This window comes from Vanacampus margaritifer, chromosome 13 (assembly GCF_051991255.1).
Source record: "Vanacampus margaritifer isolate UIUO_Vmar chromosome 13, RoL_Vmar_1.0, whole genome shotgun sequence".
NCBI classification, from domain to species: domain Eukaryota; kingdom Metazoa; phylum Chordata; class Actinopteri; order Syngnathiformes; family Syngnathidae; genus Vanacampus; species Vanacampus margaritifer.
In genome coordinates, this window is record NC_135444.1 from 6263580 (window position 1) to 6282528 (window position 18949).

General features: G+C 39.1%; 1 protein-coding gene across 1 annotated transcript; it reads left to right on the forward strand.

Annotated features, from left to right (window-relative positions):
• Positions 1–1924: 1924 nt before the first annotated feature.
• rexo1 (REX1, RNA exonuclease 1 homolog) lies at positions 1925–18167 on the forward strand. Its single transcript, XM_077584899.1, has 16 exons — positions 1925–2628; positions 5255–7047; positions 7124–7219; positions 8401–8614; positions 9789–9910; positions 11204–11341; positions 11460–11583; positions 11708–11833; positions 13089–13229; positions 14014–14127; positions 14209–14282; positions 14412–14522; positions 14612–14727; positions 14833–14971; positions 15347–15467; positions 17210–18167. The coding sequence occupies exons 1-16, from the start codon at positions 2448–2450 to the stop codon at positions 17296–17298; spliced, it is 3699 nt and encodes a 1232-aa protein (XP_077441025.1). The 5' UTR covers positions 1925–2447; the 3' UTR covers positions 17299–18167.
• The last annotated feature ends 782 nt before the right edge of the window (positions 18168–18949 follow it).

The window sequence follows — 18949 nt, forward strand, 5'->3', positions numbered from 1 at the left end:
CACATAAATAAATACAATGCTATCAACGGTATTAGGCTTCTTATTACATTAACAATTTGAACATTTGTTACAGATTTTAGAAATAATCATGAAATTTGAAATTTTGAAACACGATTTGCTTTTCCCGGCCACATAAAATGATGTGGTGAGTCATATCTGGTCCCCAGGCCTTGAGTTTGGAACCTGTGCCCTACAATAACCAAGACAAAGTCAAGACTGAGAACACATTTGCAAACTAAGTTTTCAACCAATTCAATGTAAGCCTATCAATAAATTATATTGACTGTTTATACAAACTTTCCAACCTGAAGGGTGTATACTGCATTATGAAAAGTTATATAACAGAAATAGTCCGGTACATACCGTACACATTGTGTAAGTTTTTTCTCTCTCTTAAGCAACATAGTCACGCCACTTATTGCCTAACATGTTTTCGGGCATTGCAAACTTAATAGGACAGGAGGAAATAAACTGATGCAACAGCAGTGTGACTTTTGTATAGTCTTTATGGGGCGTGACTGAGCAGTGGACTGTAGTGTGTTGCCCTCTTGTGGACGTTCTTAGTTTCACAGGTAAACACTTTGCGCAGGTATGTACAGATGTAAACTTATCAATGGGTGTAATGTACGTACTGCACACATAAAAATGCAGTGTATCATAATACAGTAGGTCTATTATGAATGCACTTTAATTGTGGGGTAATGGGATTTTCGTTGTGCTTAAAAAGGCAAGTGTGTATCTTAGGACACACTCGGCGCACTTGTGGCTAATTAGATAATTAAACTGTCCCTAATTGGATCGCTTGTGAGTGGAAAAGGCATAAAACCCCGCACATGTTTTGTGACATTTAAGTGAGCGGCACATAGGGATAGTAGGTAGGTATTCAATCCATGTCTGATGATGTTAACTTGCAATTTGCATACACACGTTTCTTTTAACCACGGTAAATCAAATCAATGTCAATGTCTTTGCCTGCATTAACAGTTTGAAAAACCTATCGAATCTTGTTGGATAAATTGTTATTCATGAAACTACTCTCAAAGTTAAAGTTACGGAAATTCAGCTTTTGGGCATAATTTAAGTTTGCTACTCCAAGTTGCACTTAATTTGACCTTTGAACTTTTTTAAATGCACATGTACAACTGTTCCATGTTTTAATGCTTTAATACTTGCACAACATACCTAATAAAGAGCTGAACAGCAGTCTCAACATGAATAGACTTTGTATCTAGACGGTCCTCTTCATGCGTCGTGAGACCAAGTTAATACTATTGCTAGGCTTTAAACAGGATTTTCTTAAAGGGACGCAGCCCCTGATTTGACCGTGTCAACTGTAGGTTAACAGAGACCGGAAGAGTCACAGAAAGTCAAAGTGGCTTTCATTCAGTTCTTACAGCAAGCTGTGCAAAAGAAGGCTACTGAAAACTTGGAACTGTTTGGCATGTACATTGAGATCAAACTTCACCTGTCAGGGTTAAGGGGCACTTGAGGTTCACCTTGAACATGTACCCAAAAGTGGAACATCCTTAACTTTGTGTGAGTCATGCTTAATTTAAAAGGTCACTGCAGTAATTGCCTAATACTGTGCATGCTTTTCTTACAGACTTGATTATCAGAGGACTTCCAGCTCCTGTGAAATAAATTGGTTAAAAAAGAGTGTCGCTTATTTAAAACACGCACACACGTTTGATATGCTACACACACGTTCGTTTTGCTATCTTTGAGTGGCCATCACACACTTGTCATTTGTTTGTCGTTCTACGAACATTGCACGTCTGGTTGGATACACATTTTATGATATCCGTATAATGCAGTACGAAATTCTGCTTTTAAATTTGGGGGGCGGTTGTAACGACCCGTAGTGTGGCACTGCGCCACATGGTGGCGTTGTTTTGTTTAGTGGCGCAGAGCTGTCACTTTTTCGTTTTGCATTTTTGAGCTGGGTGGTCGTGTACCGAACTGTATGCTTTCTCGTAACGCGTGATAGCGCTCATACTATTTCTTTCTCTTTCTTTGATCTTTTAATAAATCAGGACACTCAGCCTATTTATGCTCCCTGCTTGGCTATTTAGTAGTACCCGTCGATGGCTGTACTCGGCCCAAATCAAAGACGTGTTACAAGTTTAAATGAAAGCTTTGAAATTAAATTGTTAAAAGTTGTAAGAACACTGCGGTCAAGCCAATTGCTAGCTCGCGACACACATTTCATGACGAAGTTTTTTGTTTTATTTTCCCCATCGGCCCGTGCGAACGTGACGCTTCATGACGTCACCCAAATAAACACGCGAGAGCTGATGCGAGATTTCATTTCCGCCACAGATCCAATATGGCGCCGTAGAGACGTTGTTATTGTCCTAACACCCATTCAAGCTTTGTTATAGCTCCCACGAAAGAGTGGAAACGGCCTGAGAACATTCGCTTGGGCACGAGAGGAATAACTGGGAATAATGTTGAGATCAACCGGCTTCTTCCGTGGGCTTGACTGTCCGTTTTACACGGAATACATTGAGGGCAAATGCAGCGGCATTGGATGCACCAGACCCTACTGTCACTTCAGGCACAGCCAGCAGAGACGGCAGACTTACGGGGGTGCTGTCGAAACTAAAAAGCTCGACGCCGCCCAAAAAGGTGACTTAAATAAGCGTGTACTTTAGGACAATATGAATTTGAAAACCGCGTTTCTCAACTCTGGTCCCCGGGGCACACTATCCAGCCTATTTTCCATGTCTCCCGATTCCAACGCAGGTGACAATCGTTATCAGGCTTCTCCAGAGCTTGCTGATGAGTTGTCATTGGAATCACCTGCGTTGGGAATGGGGAGCTAAGGAAAACAGGCTGGTCAGTGTTCCCCCGTGTCTTGAGTTTAACAAGTTGACTTGGAAAAGATGTGCCCATCATAGACAATGTTAGCGTATGTTTGACAAACAAATATACGGTTTGTTTCATATTTTCAGAAACATATTCTTTCAAATTTTGTTTTTGCATAGCAATGTTTCAAACGTTGTGTTCTAAACACGGCCAGGCTCTGTATTTGGTACCTGGGCCTTTATTAGAGGCTACCACTTATTACCCAACTTGATCCTCCTAATAGTGTTTCTCAGTCGCTTTGGTACATTCATCAGAATTTAATTTCTCAAAGATTCCTGTTCAATTTTCACATCATTGTGCCCATAAAACTTTGCAAACGATTATGTACTATTCTGCTGTTTCCAACATGGATTGCTTATATCATGTATATCAAAATTTTTAATTCTCTGTTGAATTGCCCTGCACCTGACCCCAAAACATTTTGGCCTTAGTTTATTGCATATGACTTTTACTCTGTAATTTTTACAGTCTTGCATGACATACAGTTTTCCCAAAAGAGATTATCACATGTTCAGATTTTGTATTTTATTTTTTAGATTATATAGTTTTTAAAAAATTGTATGCAGTGTCTTTTATTTTCTTTATCACATTGAGATGGTTTTTCGAGTGAAATGTGAATATTGCGCAGTCTCTTGAATTTAATCTTCCACAGACACAAAGGTGTTACTTAAAAATTTGAATACTGTAATCGGGATGTAACGATAACAGCATTATTGTGATATCGCGATATAAAAACTGCCACAATATCGTTGTCGTAATGTCACAATATTAAAAGCAGCACATCTGTTGAAAATGTTAGGTTGATTTCTATTTGTTTATTTCCAGCACCCTCTGGTGACTAGTTTTTTAGTGCAATTTAATTTTCATAAGGAATGTTTTGGCCCTTCTATGTTTAAAATCCACGCTAATCGTCAGATAAAGGGGAACGTAATATGCTTGTGAACCATGTTAATATGTGGAGGAACTCAATGTGTGTGTCCATTAGCAAGTAAGTGCCTCAATATTAAGTGTTATTAGAGATAGTATTTTGTTTCTGTGCATTGCTGTTATGTACAAAAGCACAATATTGTGTTTTTTTTAGTATGAGCTCTTTTATTTATTTTTTACAATATCATAACCTTTTTTTTTAATATTGCTATTCTCCCCACAATATCGTGAAAATCATCGTATCATGAGGTGCATATCGCAGTGTTTCCCACACCATGTTTATTCTTGGGTGTGCCACCCAAGTAAACTTGGCATCACCCAAGAAGTTTTCAAGAAAAAATATTAAAAATATATATTTAAAAAAAGAAGAAGAAAAGAAAACATGTCGCGACCTGATATACCGCATGTAATGTTAGTTTGCCGTCACTTTGTGGATCGTGAGGCTAGAGGAGATGTAGTAACAGGACTGAGACAAACCTCCCCCCCCCCAATCCACCCCCCTTCTACCCACCCACCTCGCCGGAGTCCACCCACCCGAGTAGATTTCAAAACACTACATAGCAAAACACAGTGGGTAACACTGAATCATGACATTTGGACGTCGTTACATCCCTAGTAATCGTTCTCAAAACTTACCGGTAAGTGACAATTAACATCAGAACATACCTCCAGGGTACACTGTTATATTGAAAACACGATTGAGCAATTTGATGTCTTATCTATTCACAATTTATTTTTAACTCTCAAAGACTTGTTGTTTTGATGGCACGGACGTGTTCATTGACACAGATATTTACTTTTGACAGATAGAGAAAGAAAGTAGCCTTTGCACTAGAACTCGGTGTTTTGCTATTTGTGTGAACTGTCTTGAGAAATACACTTACTGTTTTGCAAAATTACTGCAATGTACCACAGCAACTAAGAAAATTTGTAATATCACCATTCACAACTATCACATCACAATTCTAAAAAGCATCAATACTATACAACACAATTTAACAGCACACAATTGTGCTACATACATCATCTGAAGTAGTTGAGAATATCTAACAACTTTACAAAAACATTAAACGCTTACCGGTAATTACAATTTTGGATGGGCGAGCACCGATACTGTATCTGGCTGATACCAGGCCTTATTTCAAGGTATCGGTATTCCTTCTTGTGGCCATTTTACGACTAGAAATTAGAAACATTTATAAGAATAGAAAATTGGCATTAATTTCATGCAATTTTATTTTGTGATGTAGGACTTCTCATAGTGTTTAAACTAGTAGAGAAGGCTTTGCTGGTTTTGGCGGCTCACCACTGGTTCAAAAGAATACTTCTATGCTAATACTAATTTTCACCATGAACCTGAATCTGAGAATTGCAATGTAAAGCAATTAATGTGTAAGGTGGACACTATGAATAGTTTTTGGGGTTGGATTCTAAGACTGTCTAAACTTTCTTCCTGCAGAAGAAGGTTATGACCCATTCAAACCTGAAGTTGTGAGGCCTCAAGAGCATCAGAATGGAACTTCGTCTCGCTCAGGAGACATCACAGACATTGTCAGTGGTGCTCTGGAGGTGGTCAACAAGGCCATCGAGGAGGTCCGCAATGAAGTGGAGAGGAAGAAGAAGAAGCTATTTCAGATTGGGGACGAACCGTATAGTGCCAGTAGAAGAACGAGTGCATCTTCCTCTGATGGTGTTCAAAGTCAAGCAGCAGCTACACACTTGGCCTACGACCCTGGCAGTTATCAAATGACGTCAGGAGGATATAACCCCACCCCTGTGTGCAACAAGTACACGTTGGATTCGGGCAGTCAAGGAAGCAATAGCAACAGCATGGAGTATGTTCCCACGTCATTAAAAAAGAATCCATCTCGAACACACACACACAGAGTCCCTTCTCCGCCCCCAAGTCCAAAGTACTCAATCAGGACATCTTCCTCAACATGTAAATACACTGTGGACACTTCGAGGCCATCTACAGACATGGAATATGACCCACTCTCCAACTACTCTGCAGGGATTGCAGTAAAGCGCAAGAACGATGGTAGCCTGTGCAATCTTATTGTGGAGGGCAAAGAGACACATAGACTCCCCGCAGCAAATGATGCCGTTGTTCCGGCTGTGAGAAAAGCACAGCAACAGAGCTTTGACGCAAATAAGTACACTTTCTCTGACTCTGATGATGAGAGCTCTGGAACCGAGTACAGACCTATTTCGCTAAGTAGTCTTCAGCAGAGAAAAGCCAATAGCATGGCAAGAGTTAGAAACAGTGTGAAGAAGGGGGACAGTGTGAAGAAGGGGGTGGCCAAGGGTGTTGTACATACACAGGCACACATGAATCAGGAAAACTTAGAGACAGGGGAACATGTGGAGCAAGATATAGGCCCAGAGCAAAAGAAGATAAAGATTGATAAGTCGGAGAAAGCAAAAGTAGGTCAAACGTCTCTTATCAAAAAAAGTAGCAAGGACAAGAGCAAAGAGTCACTGGAGAAGTCTCAGCAAAAAGACTCCACAAAAAAGGAAAACAAGACTCATGGCAAGAATGATGATCGAAAGAGCACTGTTAAAGTCAAAACTGCTGATAAAGTTAATAAAGAACACAAAAGAAGGGATGGAAAGATTAATTCCAAAACAAATTCCAGCAAACAAGGTAAGGACACAGAGAAATGTGCGAAGGAAAGCAAGACGTCCAAGACTTCAGACAAAGAGCCAAGCAAGCAGGAGAAGAAACATAAAAACGGTCAACTAGATGGTAGTAAAAGAGACAAGGATGGAAAGAAAGTTAGCAAAAGCAGCTCCTCAAGCACGAGCGCTAAGAGCAAAACTAGTTCTGCAATCAGCAAAGGTAAAATAAAAAACAGCGCTAGCCCGAAAAGCCTGAAAGGCCTGGAGCAGAAACGAAGAACTGTAAGTCTGAGTCATGCTGATCTTTTTGGGGATGAGAGCGCAGAGGAGGCCGACCCGATCGTGGTGGATGATAGCGATGACGAGTCGGAAGAAGTACTCGTGAGGAAATCTGCTGACACTTTAAAGAGGAGGCAACTGAATAAGAGGAAAGCCTCAGAGCTGGCTCTGTCTTCCTCTGAGGATGAGAATGTTAAAGTGGCCGAAAGTGGCGGGACGAATAAAGACGCTGTAGTGGACTTGTCACTTTTCCAGGATGAGTTTGACTCAGATCCCATGGAGGAGTGTTTGCGGATCTTCAATGAATCCAAGGATGTCAAGAAGGAAGACAAGGGAAGGCAAGCTAAGCAGGTAGTACTCTTATTGATTCTTCACGCTATTCATTTATTTGGGTAAAATGTTTGGTGTCACGTGTTTTTGCTGTCAGCCATCCAGAGAGTTAGAGGAGGACACCGAGAGCACTTTAACCACTCTCTTCCCTGGTCAGAAGAAGAGAGTCTCACACTTTACTGCCAAAGGAAACGTAAGTTGACCTCATCCTCCATCTCTTTCCTAATCATGTGAACACTGTTCCCATGTTCACATTTGTTCCCAAACTTAACATCTTTGATATGATTGTAACATATTATCAATCAAGTTTATTGATATAGCCCTTAATCACAAAATAGTGTCAAAGGGCTTCACAAGCCCACAGTTGACAAAGATTGTGACATTGCCTGATCTAAACCCTCCAACCGGGCAAGGAAAAACTCAAAACCCCGTTTGGGCGGAAAATATAAAAAGCCTTGAGGAGAAGGGACCGCAGATCCCCAATCTAAGATGAGCAGCCTGTAATGGATGAATGGAAAATGGGCAACATTTAACCTATAATATGGTGCTATTATACAATGTTAGAGCAAAAGGCATAATGTCCTGTTTTTGTTGTTGTTTTTTTGCGAGAAACACATTTTTTTGTGTATGTGTGTGTGGGAATGAGGCCCTATTTTTTTTAAAACAAGGTCTTCTACTCCAACATAGGCATAACATTATGAGAAGAAAGTTGTATTTTTGAAATTCACCTGTTATATGACTTTCTTCCCTCATATTTTTATGTCATTTATGTCATGATATTCAGAATTTATCTTCATAAAATGCAACTTCATTTTCCAAATAATATAACTTTTTATTCCTTTAAAATATAATTAGTAAAAAATGATATTAGCTATGTTTTTTCTCTAAAAAACAAACAAAACACAACTTGTTCATACTAATCGCATTTAGGGACCCACATTGCACATACAGTTGTTATATTTATTTGGCATTTACCTAATGATGGCTTCCTTGGAAAAATGTCTCCCAAAAAGTTTGGTTTAAATCTCCTATAGAGTACAAATGATTTCTTCATTCAAATCTACAAGAAGCAGTCATCTTAGTGCCACAGCACAGCTTTTTAAAAGTGAGGCTGAAACATGGAAAGATTGGCATAGTAATGAGATGTAGCGCCCAACTAATTAACCAGACAATTAATGTAAAAAATATGGGATGCATTAAAGATCCCCCCCAAAGCCACCTCCCACCCCCACACTAAGGACACACTAAACCTAAAAGGGATTCAACTCATCTGTCCACTGTTCCAACCTGAACCTTTTTAGGATGTTGAATATAATTTGTTTTTGTATCATCAATTTAGAGTTTCACGACTAAACTTATTTTCCTTTTTGTCAGACTGATGCATCTTCAAAGAATGTAGTCCGGCCGCACAGAAGACAAACGGCTCAGGAGGTTTGCTATCAGCGCATGCAGATGGCGCAGCAGCAAGCTGCTCAGCTTTCTGCTATAGTCAAACCACCCACACAGAGCACACTCAGCTCCAGCTCTTCAGGAGAGAGGAAGAGGATCGCACACCGTCCCAACCCCTTGACAATATCCTCAATGACAAGTATGTTATCAACATTTATTTCTATTGTTAAGTTGTGCTGTTTTCTCCAACTCAAATTTTCATATCATGCGTCCAGAAGGAGGTTGAATGCAAGAGCTGTATAAAATATGTAATTTTGCAACAATAACATGTTCATGTCACTGGCTTTATCGTGGTTGTAGTTTGAAGTGTATTAGTAATACCCCTTGTTTTAAATATTAAATAAATTTATTAAAATTAAAATTTTATTATTAAAATTAAATATTATTTGGTCTCCTCAGAAGGACAAAATATTAGAAACATCTTTCCGTACAATGCTGAAGTAGATCATGAACATTCTAGACTTTTATTTATTGTCATTGATGAGTATACTTGCAGATTACATTTTTCAACTGGGATTGGTGGGGGAAGGTCTGATACTGCGCCACTGTAAATGTTGTGCTAGGAAGCAACTTTACTATTGTACAGTCACCAGTAGATAGCAGCAATACACCATTCTAGATACGAGATCAGCCCAGTTTGTGAATTCACTGGGAGAAACCGCTGCATTTTGTGAAACCTACCTTTGTTCTACTGTTGAATATAAAACAACAGAAAAAGGCAGGTTTATTTATTTTTGGGGTGGTGAAAGGAGAGAGTCTATAGTTTCATTTTATTAGAGTCAGTATATCTACAATCGCTGCGCACCTGTGGGTCTTTAAAAAGTCAAAATGCTCTAAAATGGCTGACGGTAAATATTAAATACCTCTCTGATTATTTCAGTCTAAATTATGCATTATTATTTTGTTAATGGATCTTACTTATGTGTAGTTGTAATGTAGAGACTTAAAGCAACACCCTGTCCAATTAACTTATCCGTATATATTTGTTGAATGGGTATCTTATAGCTGATAATGGTAAATGAAGGTGACAAAAACCTTTACAATTTTAGATGTAATTCCCCAACCTTGACAACTGTAAATTTAGAATAATGGTGTCTGTTTTGAGAAATGGGTGAATAATTTTGTAAATTAAAGTTAATATTTTCAAAATTGTGTCATTTCCATCTTAAAGATACTTATTCAGCTAATAAATATTCAACTTGAAGGGCTTAACTGTGTGGAATATTCATAACATTATAATTCAACCCAAGAGAAATGTTTGATGGGGCTTTTATGAATGTTTCTAATGATTCTTGCTCTGAATATTTGGGCAGGTTCTACAGATGCTAAACCAGCTGGTAGCCTGCCTGTTCGAACCCAAACCACAGCCGGTATCTTGTCAAAGACCACATCCACTGTTGCACAAAAACGAATGGCTCATACACCTACCATGAAGGTATCTAATCTCTAGAATGTCTTATACAGTATTTACTCAATATGATTGGGGAAATCCTATAGACATGCCAGTTTAACTTGGACAACTGCTATCAGAATGCCTCTCTAAAGTCACTTTTCTACCATATGGTACAGTTTAGCCATATTAGGTATGGTACTACTACTGTTTGTGATGCAATGTGTCAGCAAGGCTGGATTTACACCACAGGTGAAAGTGCCAAATTCCGGTTGTTATGCCTACTGTATATAGCATTTTTTTTTACTGTGTTTATATAGACAAAACACATTAAATAACGTATATGACTACTTCAAGTCATCTTTATTTATAGAGTGCTCTTAAACCGCTGCCATTCAGTACATTGCACTGGCATATTTTACATGGCACTCATTGACTGATAGATGATACGTATCCCACGATTGGAGGAGGCCTGATATTATTTTGAAAAATTCAATTCCAAGTGTTTTTTTCTCTCCCTATCATGCCGCCAATACGCATTGTGCAGTGTGATAGCAAAAAAAAATGCCATTGTCACCTGCTCAATGCAATGTACACACGTGGACAAAGTTGTTGGTACCCTTGTGTTAATGAAACAAAAACCCACTATGGTCACTGAAATCACTTGGAAATAATAATAAAAAAAGGAACAATAGATTAAAAATTGTTGATATTAACAAAGTGAGGCATTACTTTTAAATTGTCCTCCAAAAATAATTATTTAAAAAAAATCAAATGAAACAGGCCTGGACAAAAATGATGGTACCTCTAAAAAGAGTGAAAATAATTTGACTAGAGGGACATGTTTAACTCAGGTGTGATTTAATTGGCGTCACAGGTGTCTTCAAACTCATAATCAGTCAGTTTCACTATTAAAATGGTGACAAATAGTCACTATTTAAAATTATTGCCAAGCTTGTTAAATGTAAAGGCTTTAAGACCATCTCCAAGTACCTGTGGCAAATATATTATTTCAGAAGTTTAAAATCCACAGCACTGTAGCCATCCTCCATGGATGTGGCCGTCCGCAAGAGGAAAATTGATAATGAATTGAAGATAGTTGGAAATGGTATCCAAAAAGCACAGAACAACCTCCAAAGATATAAAAGGTGAACTCCAAGGCCAAGGTACATGAGTTTCAGATCACACCATTCGTTGTTGTTTGAGCCAAGATGGCCTTGTTGGAAGACAACCAAGGAAAGCAAATCATAAAAAAATCGAGATTGGAATGTGTTCATGTTAATTTTATGTGTAAAATGTGATCTAATGCCATTACAATCCGTGTTCTTGCTTGCTTAGAGTTCCTCAATGAAGCGTCCCATCATCCCCATTGACTTTGGGTCCAAAATCCCAACTATTACTCGCCAGCGCTACCTCCACATTTTCATAGACGAGTGCATCAAATTTTGCCCATCAGAGGATGTTGCCTTCCAGATGGTAGGGATGTCTTGAGACTCTAAGCTGCTATATCATTTGGTTAAGTTGCCATGTTTCTTGATGACAGTGTTTCTCTGCCACAGTTTGTCAATTGAAAACAGTTTTTTTTGGTTATCAGGGCCTTGATGAGGAAAAGCTGGTGTATGATCGCAGTAGCAGCAAGAAAATCTATCTCAATCTAGCTGTCAACTCGCTGAAAAAGCTCCGTAACAAGAGCAGCTCCTGCTTCTCGCCTGCCATCAGTATGTCAGCACAGTCGTACATTAACATACACCATGAAATGTGTACTGAATGTATCATAATATTAGGCAGCGGCTAGACCTCTGTTTATACTACAAATTTATGTACATCTGTGTTGCTTTACAGAGGAGGAAGGTCTACCTCCTTTTCGGAAAGCACAGTCTCATCAGGAGGTTCTGGGAGGCCGCCTTGCAGCTAAGACCAGTTTCACTGTCAATAGGATGGGTAAACAACAAGAAGAGAAGCTCAATGGTGAGGTTTTTTTTTTGCTGTTTGATGCACCTTGTTTTTACCCGACTGCAGTACAATGCCTCAATAAAGGAAGGCCCATTTTCATACAGTTCCCAGTTGTCTACATCAGTGGTCCCCAACCTTTTTTTCACCACGGACCGGTTCATATATGTCCACAACTTTGGCGGACCGGCAACCCAGTGGGTTGGGGTTGGGGGGTTTGATTGACTGTTCATCGGCTGATTAATAAAAGGCTACGACAACAAACGCAAGTCCACTACCATAACAAGGGTAACAAAACGCGACTGAGATAATTAGCATCTTGACATGTGTCAAGAGTCCGTCGTAAACAGAGAGAATCTGGTCACTTTTCAAAATAAAATATTTTTAAGCCTCGGCTAATCTATTAACCGGAAGTACAGTAAGTTTTTTTATTCTTTCAACTGTGCGGCCTGGTCCAAAGGTGCCCACGGCCCGGTACAGGTCCGCGGCCCGGTGGTTGGGGACCACTGGTCTACATGACAGCATGATGGTGCCTCACTTAAAAGTGTGTCAAGACTGTACGTAAGAGTGGGTTGGAAGAGCTGAATGGCTTACTCATGGACTCTGGATTTGCTTGGTGATTTAATTTCACAGTTAAGAGATGGGCAGGTTCTCCAGAGACCCAACTACAGCACAATATTTGTATACAAGCCATTCGTTACATAGCCAGAAAGATCCTCCTCTATTCCTGACTACTTCATTTAGTTTTTGTTTTTTTACACATGAATGCCCCTGCCTTGTAAAATAACATCAGAGGAAATGTCAATGACACTGTAATCCTTCAATCAAAGGTCCTTATTAAGGCACGGCAGGGTAAAGTTAATGACCGAAATAAGGCTTCACATGCACGAAGGCCACTGCAGTCATTGTACTAACTGAGAAAGTACAAATAAAACTAAACATCAAGACTGCACAAAATTAGAATGGCCTGATATTTGTTATTTCACTCATTTGTGTGTGCTGGACTCAATTAAAGAAAATTGAGTTTTTGTCTTTTTAAAAAAAAATCCCCACTGTACAGTAATCCACATTTTAAACAACTCATATTTACACTTTGTCCGCCAAATTTGTAGTAAAACTGCTACCTATTTTTATTGCTTGCCTATCTAAATGCACATTAAACCTATTTGCTCCTGCTGCAACCCACCCAAAACGGGTCTGCGACCCAAACCAGCTGAAAATCAGTTAATTTGTTTTCTTAGTTGATTGAACGTTATTCTCTGCTACACTTTAGGAGCTGCACTTTACAGGAAGCTTAAGGCATATCTAATGACAGAGGAGCAGCTGCAGGAGCACGGATATCCTCGAATAAACCCCGAGAGCGCAGGCAAGGCTATTATATACAACCTCCCAGAGAAGAAGGTCAACATGGACCGTAAGTACTGTAAATACATAAGATTACACTCTACATGCACACACATCAGTGACGTCACATATGGCGCTCAACATTTTTTTCAAATGTACAGGTCACATTAATGATGAAGCAAGCTTTAAACCGAATTATCTTTGCCTCAACTAAAAAAAAAAAAACACAACAAAAAAAACAACTTGGCATTTGAACAGGACTTTATAGACTTTTACTTCCGTGTTTATGCTTCTTAAACTTAAAGGGTTCTTAATTCATCTTGCTAAGATATTTTGGATAAATGAGTAATTAATCTTTTGGGGTTTGGGGGTTATATTGCTTTTATTAGGACTAGACGAGTACCGATGGATCCCAGCCTTATTTTAAGGTATCGGTACTCGCAACGGTGACCGATGTGGCCATTTTATGATCAGGAGCTAGTTATTAGAATTGAAAAGAATAGAACATTGCCATTAATTTCATGCATTTTAAAGGGAAGATGCTATGTTGGGGTATATAGTTCTTTCTTTAATATTATCTGACTACTCAAGTTTTGAGTACTCGTACTGGTGAAAGTCTGAAGAAAAGTGGCAATGAACATCCCTAGTTTTTATGGTTTCCAATATTTTCAACCTTTTCATCTTCAGTTGACTTGGTCCTTACTATACTTGTTGGTTTATATATTTTGTGTGATTTTTAAGTCTGAGGCCCTTTAGTGTTCTTTGTGTTCCATAATCATCCGTCTGTATATAAAATGCATAATGTTATCCGTGTAATTGAGTGGGTGATTTGATTGTTTTCCTTGTGTTTGTAGCATTCACCAAGATATGCTGCAGATGCGGTGCCGAGTATAAAATCAATTTCAAGGGTAACTGTCTTCGCAAAGAGGAATGTGCTTTTCACTGGGGACGTTTGCGCAGGCAGAAAGGTAAGGTGTTGTTCATGCATCTAAAGTGGTCAAAACTTTTGTTTATGTCAACCTCTGTTCTGTTGTGTTGGGTTGTGGCAGTGGCTGGAGGCTGGGAGACCATTTACAGCTGTTGCTCCGGGGCTGTGGGCTCTACAGGTTGCCAAACGGCTAAGGTATCTTCCAAAATCCAAATTCAAATTTTGCATTTCAAAGCCAATTAAAAAGGGTGTCTCTGTGTATTTTTTATTGTGTAAGTTTAGCTCCATTTATTTGATGTTACTCCACACTGCACATTTCCACAGCAACATGTTCAAGATGGGCGAAAAGAGTCATTAGAAGGCTTTGTGACAACATTCAGCAAAGATCTCCCACTAGATGGCAATGGAGGAGTGTTTGCCTTGGATTGTGAGATGGTAGGCTAATTAGTTTTGTCTCTAAACTACCCTGTGCCAATTTGTCCTCATCCGAAATGTTTCTCTCACTTTTGTGTCCTTGTAACCAGTGTTACACAAAGCAAGGCCTGGAGCTGACAAGAGTAACGGTCATAAACTCCGACTTCAAAGTCATCTATGACACGTTTGTCAAACCTGAGAGTAAAGTGGTTGACTTCAACACACGGTACAGTTTGTCCTCGAAATCCGAAATTTAGCTTGTACTGGAGTGAAGATCTGCCCATTGTAAACAGCATTGTGAAAAGAACTTCATGTTTTTTTTCTTTCACAGATTTTCTGGCGTGACAGCAGAAGATTTGGATGGCGCCACCATCACCTTGCGAGATGTTCAGGCTGTGCTGCTCTGTATGTTCAGTGCTGAGTCCATCCTGGTGGGACACAGCCTGGAGAGTGACCTCCTGGCTCTCAAGGTAGGCACCCCATCATTTCTTGTCAACATGTCATTTGATTGGCCATGTGCAAGTTACCAGAAGTGACCCGTATAAAATAACTTTGGCATGTCAAGATAGCAAAGAGCTACATAATAGTTTGTGAGCTAACACCTGTACATGCAGTTTGTTCTTTGAGTTTGACATACTGTAGTCAGTACATATCAAAGGTTTAGTATGTTTGTTGGAGAGGTTTTTTTTGTCTAGACGTTCTTTGTGACTGACTGGTGACCAGTACAGGTTATATCTGCCTTGCACCCAAATTAAGATGCGATGATTTGTTTTTGCAGTGTTTTTTTCCTGCTGACAATGGAAAATAAATCAGTCATTCTCAATTTCTTCCTTTACCCAATTCAGCTCATTCACAGTTCAATAGTAGATACAGCCATCGTGTTCCCTCACAGACTTGGCTTACCCTACAAACGTGCCTTGAGGAACCTGATGGCCGACTACCTCAACCGCATCATCCAGGACAGTGGTGAGAGAACTTCAACAAACTTAGCATCAGATGTGTTTTACTGTACTGAGCTTTATAATACCAGATATTCTAGACTATGCAATCATTTGTTTTATACAGAACACAGGGAATGTGAGAATACATAGAGTTGACTTTACTACTGCGGTGTTTTTGGCATCTTGTCTTCTAATCAGCCAATTTACTTTCAACACTTTACTCCTGCCGCCGGCAGACTATAAGACACTGTAGAGCAGTGAAATGTCAACAAAGTGATGGCCTTCATACATCTGAGCCGATCCAAGGGTACAAGTATAAGCTGATGTTGAGAATAGCGGTTAGCCTTGCTAGCTTCAGCTATTTTAATTGGTAGTAGAGTTAATATAAAATATTCATGCTAGTGGGACTGATGGCGAGGAACGAGGGTATGACATGAACTTCTTCGTCACCAAAATGTTGTGTCCAATAATGCACAGACAACAACTGTGTGATAACCAGAACTTTGTTCATATCACACCACGCACCAGAATCACAAAATTTGTCGCTATGACGCTGTGTTCTGACACTTGTCGCAGTACGGCACACAATCTTGTGGACATTTTATTTATTTTTTTATTTTTTAATGTGTCCGATAGCATGGACACTGCTAAATATGGACATCTATTCTCAAATACAATAAAAGAAAAAGTTCGATTTTATATTTTTGCCGTATTTTAATCATGTGTTTTATGTATTTCTGTGCTGGGCCGCCCAAAAGTCTCCATGTGAAATCAGTCTGTGGCACAAAAAAGGTTGGGAACCTCTGTACGGTACAGAAAAAAAATATTTCAATGAAGTCATCAATTCAACAACTTGACTTTCATTACATTATAGTAGCGAAGTCTAGTGTCATGTTTAAATTGCAGCGACATTTACTCTTCTGTGTATTTTTCAACAGAAAAGCAAAATTGCTACATTTCCACATTTATGTATGAGATACAGGAGCCATATTAAATATTCTCTCTTTACAAAAATAATTGTGCTCAGTTTTGATGCTGTTGAATAGATATTCAATTAGTCATATGGTTAATTGGTTGTTGTTTTTCAACAATGAATTTTATTTAGAATTGTGGTTGCAGTTTATGCTGTTGAAATGCACTGCATCAAACAACTGTTTCTAATATCATGAATAGGCTTTGGTGACTAAATAAGGTAACCAAAATGTTTGGATGAGAAGTTTGGGCTAAAATATGTGCCACCAGAAACGGAATTTGAATCATTTTTTATTATTGTTTAAAGTTGAATACGTGTATTGGAAAAACTGAATTGAAATTACATACATTGAATTTTAATTGTTTAATTTGAGTCATTCATTGCATTGAAAAACAGTCTGAATTGTAAAAGTTGAACTTATTAGTTACATTTGCTTGAGAAACAACAGTTTTTTTTTTTTTTTTTAATAAATGCAATTCATTTTGAATCTCTTTCGATTAGGTAAGTGGTCATAATGTTGTGGATAATTTGGGTAATGCATGTTGTTACACCAATTGAGAAGTCAAAATTCTGACTGCTCAAATTCAGTTTCCATCCAAATATTGCAAACGTTTTATGTGAATTTATGTCGGTAGCAAATGTCACCAGTGCATACCTTTTTCTTTTTCTTTTTTTTTTAACTGGAGGAAAAACGTAAAGTATGTCTTCATGGATTTCTTAAGTACTGAATTCATTATGTGACATTTTCCAAGCTGGTTAACAGCATCAGCTCTCATTTCTTTCTGGATTTATAGTTGAAGGCCATGACTCGAGCGAAGATGCCTCCGCCTGCATGGAACTGATGATGTGGAAGCTGAAGGAGGACGCAAAAGTCAAGAGATGACCTCACGCCACCCCTTCAGGCCTCACATGACGCCAAGGAAGGACATTTGGAGCTGTTGGGACAGTTTAGTCCAGTTTTGAGCACAAACAGGCCACAAGCACCTATTGTTGTGGCTTCTTGCCTATTACAGAGATAAGCAATAGGAGCCCTCGTCAGTGTTACTTGTATTGACAATTCAGTCCTCGTTTGTATGTGAGTCAAAGTGCATTTGTTTCTTGGTTTCTTTGAGCCATTTTAATGCCCAAGGCCTCAACAGCAATCGGGGAATAAAATACTTTGTGTTGTTCACAGGAGAAGGAGGGGGGGGGGGGGGGGTTGTCAGTACTATGACAGGCTACATTGCACTAGAGAAAAGCTCTTGACGTGTCTTCTGTGCGAGTTCATCTAGGTTAACGTGCGTTAACTTCCAGTGTTAAGGAAGTCACTTTTTTTTTTCATGTTGTGCATAAGTGCATTGCACTCTTGGTCTGTTGGAAGGTTACCATGGTCTTTCCACATTGCACCGACGTCCCGTTTGTAAAAGGCTAATCACGTTTAGTTAGCAAAAATGTGACTGAACGTATCATACTTGATCATATGAAGAAAACGCATTGTGTTTACTCTAAACCATTTAATATATTTACAGTATATGACTGTACTTTTCATGATCATGTCTTTCATGTGGGCTGCATGAAACCGAATATCAGAAAACTTGTATTTCTAAGCTTAGTATCATCGGCCTAAATTATTATTATCTATATGAGGTACCCTGTTATGTAGTTTGGTTGATAATGACCAAACAGTGCTGTAAATAAGCTCTATGCAGCTTTGTTTTGTATTTCTGTATTTTTGGTTGTTTATCTTTTCTATTAAAAGGGTATTAGTAGAAAGAGGTCTGTGTTTCCCCCTGGCAGAAATAGCTAGTGACAGCTCTGTCCCAAATACAGTGCAGGACATCTTGCAGTGCGCCCTCCCGACCGACTTTCCTCTCAACAGCAGGTGCAGCTGCTGTAAACCTCCTTTCTCCAGCAGATGTGATAAATGGGAGTGAAAGGCTAAAGTGAGAGGCCCATCCCTTGCCTATTAAGCTCCTCACGTCGCATGTCAGGATGCATTTCCCCCGGCCGGGCCAGAGTGCCCAGGTATGAAAAGAGCCAGATAGCTGGAATCAATAGTGACACAATGTTGCAGTGATAGGGAGGGGGGATTCCTAGTGTGTATTGACTGTTGCAGAGGATTTTTTTTTTTTTTTAAACGTGTGGAGCAAAGCGGCTTAGAGGGGTCGTCTTCATTATCAAATTCGATCAATGCTCGCCTTTCTCTCACACTCTCGTGGTCACCTTTGAGTAGTTTGGGTCACGCCGATGTGGTGGCTCTGAAATTGACCCCATGCTGAGCGACGGAGAGCTCAATTATCTCTGCGTGAGCCCAAGCAAAGAAGCACTTGAACTTTTTTCCATTATGTAATGTATCAATGTAACTACTGACTATTCTGATTACTTCTCTGATTACTACAGTTTTTTAAACAAAAACATTGTAAAAAAAAGAAAGAAAGATTAAATTCAAATACAATGTATAATATAGTCAAATGTGTTTTAAATTATCAACCACAATCAAGAATCAGGTCTTTTAGCTCTTCTAATCAGCAATGATTGCAGTGAGTGTACATGCA

What these genes read in the sequence shown, in the direction of transcription:
- rexo1 (XM_077584899.1), top strand. Translation starts at nt 2,448, where the DNA reads ATGTTGAGATCAACCGGCTTCTTCCGTGGGCTTGACTGTCCGTTTTAC. An exon ending in GCTCGACGCCGCCCAAAAAG is followed by an intron (nt 2,629 to 5,254) that starts GTGACTTAAATA and finishes TTCTTCCTGCAG; the next exon opens with AAGAAGGTTATGACCCATTC. An exon ending in GACAATATCCTCAATGACAA is followed by an intron (nt 8,615 to 9,788) that starts GTATGTTATCAA and finishes ATATTTGGGCAG; the next exon opens with GTTCTACAGATGCTAAACCA.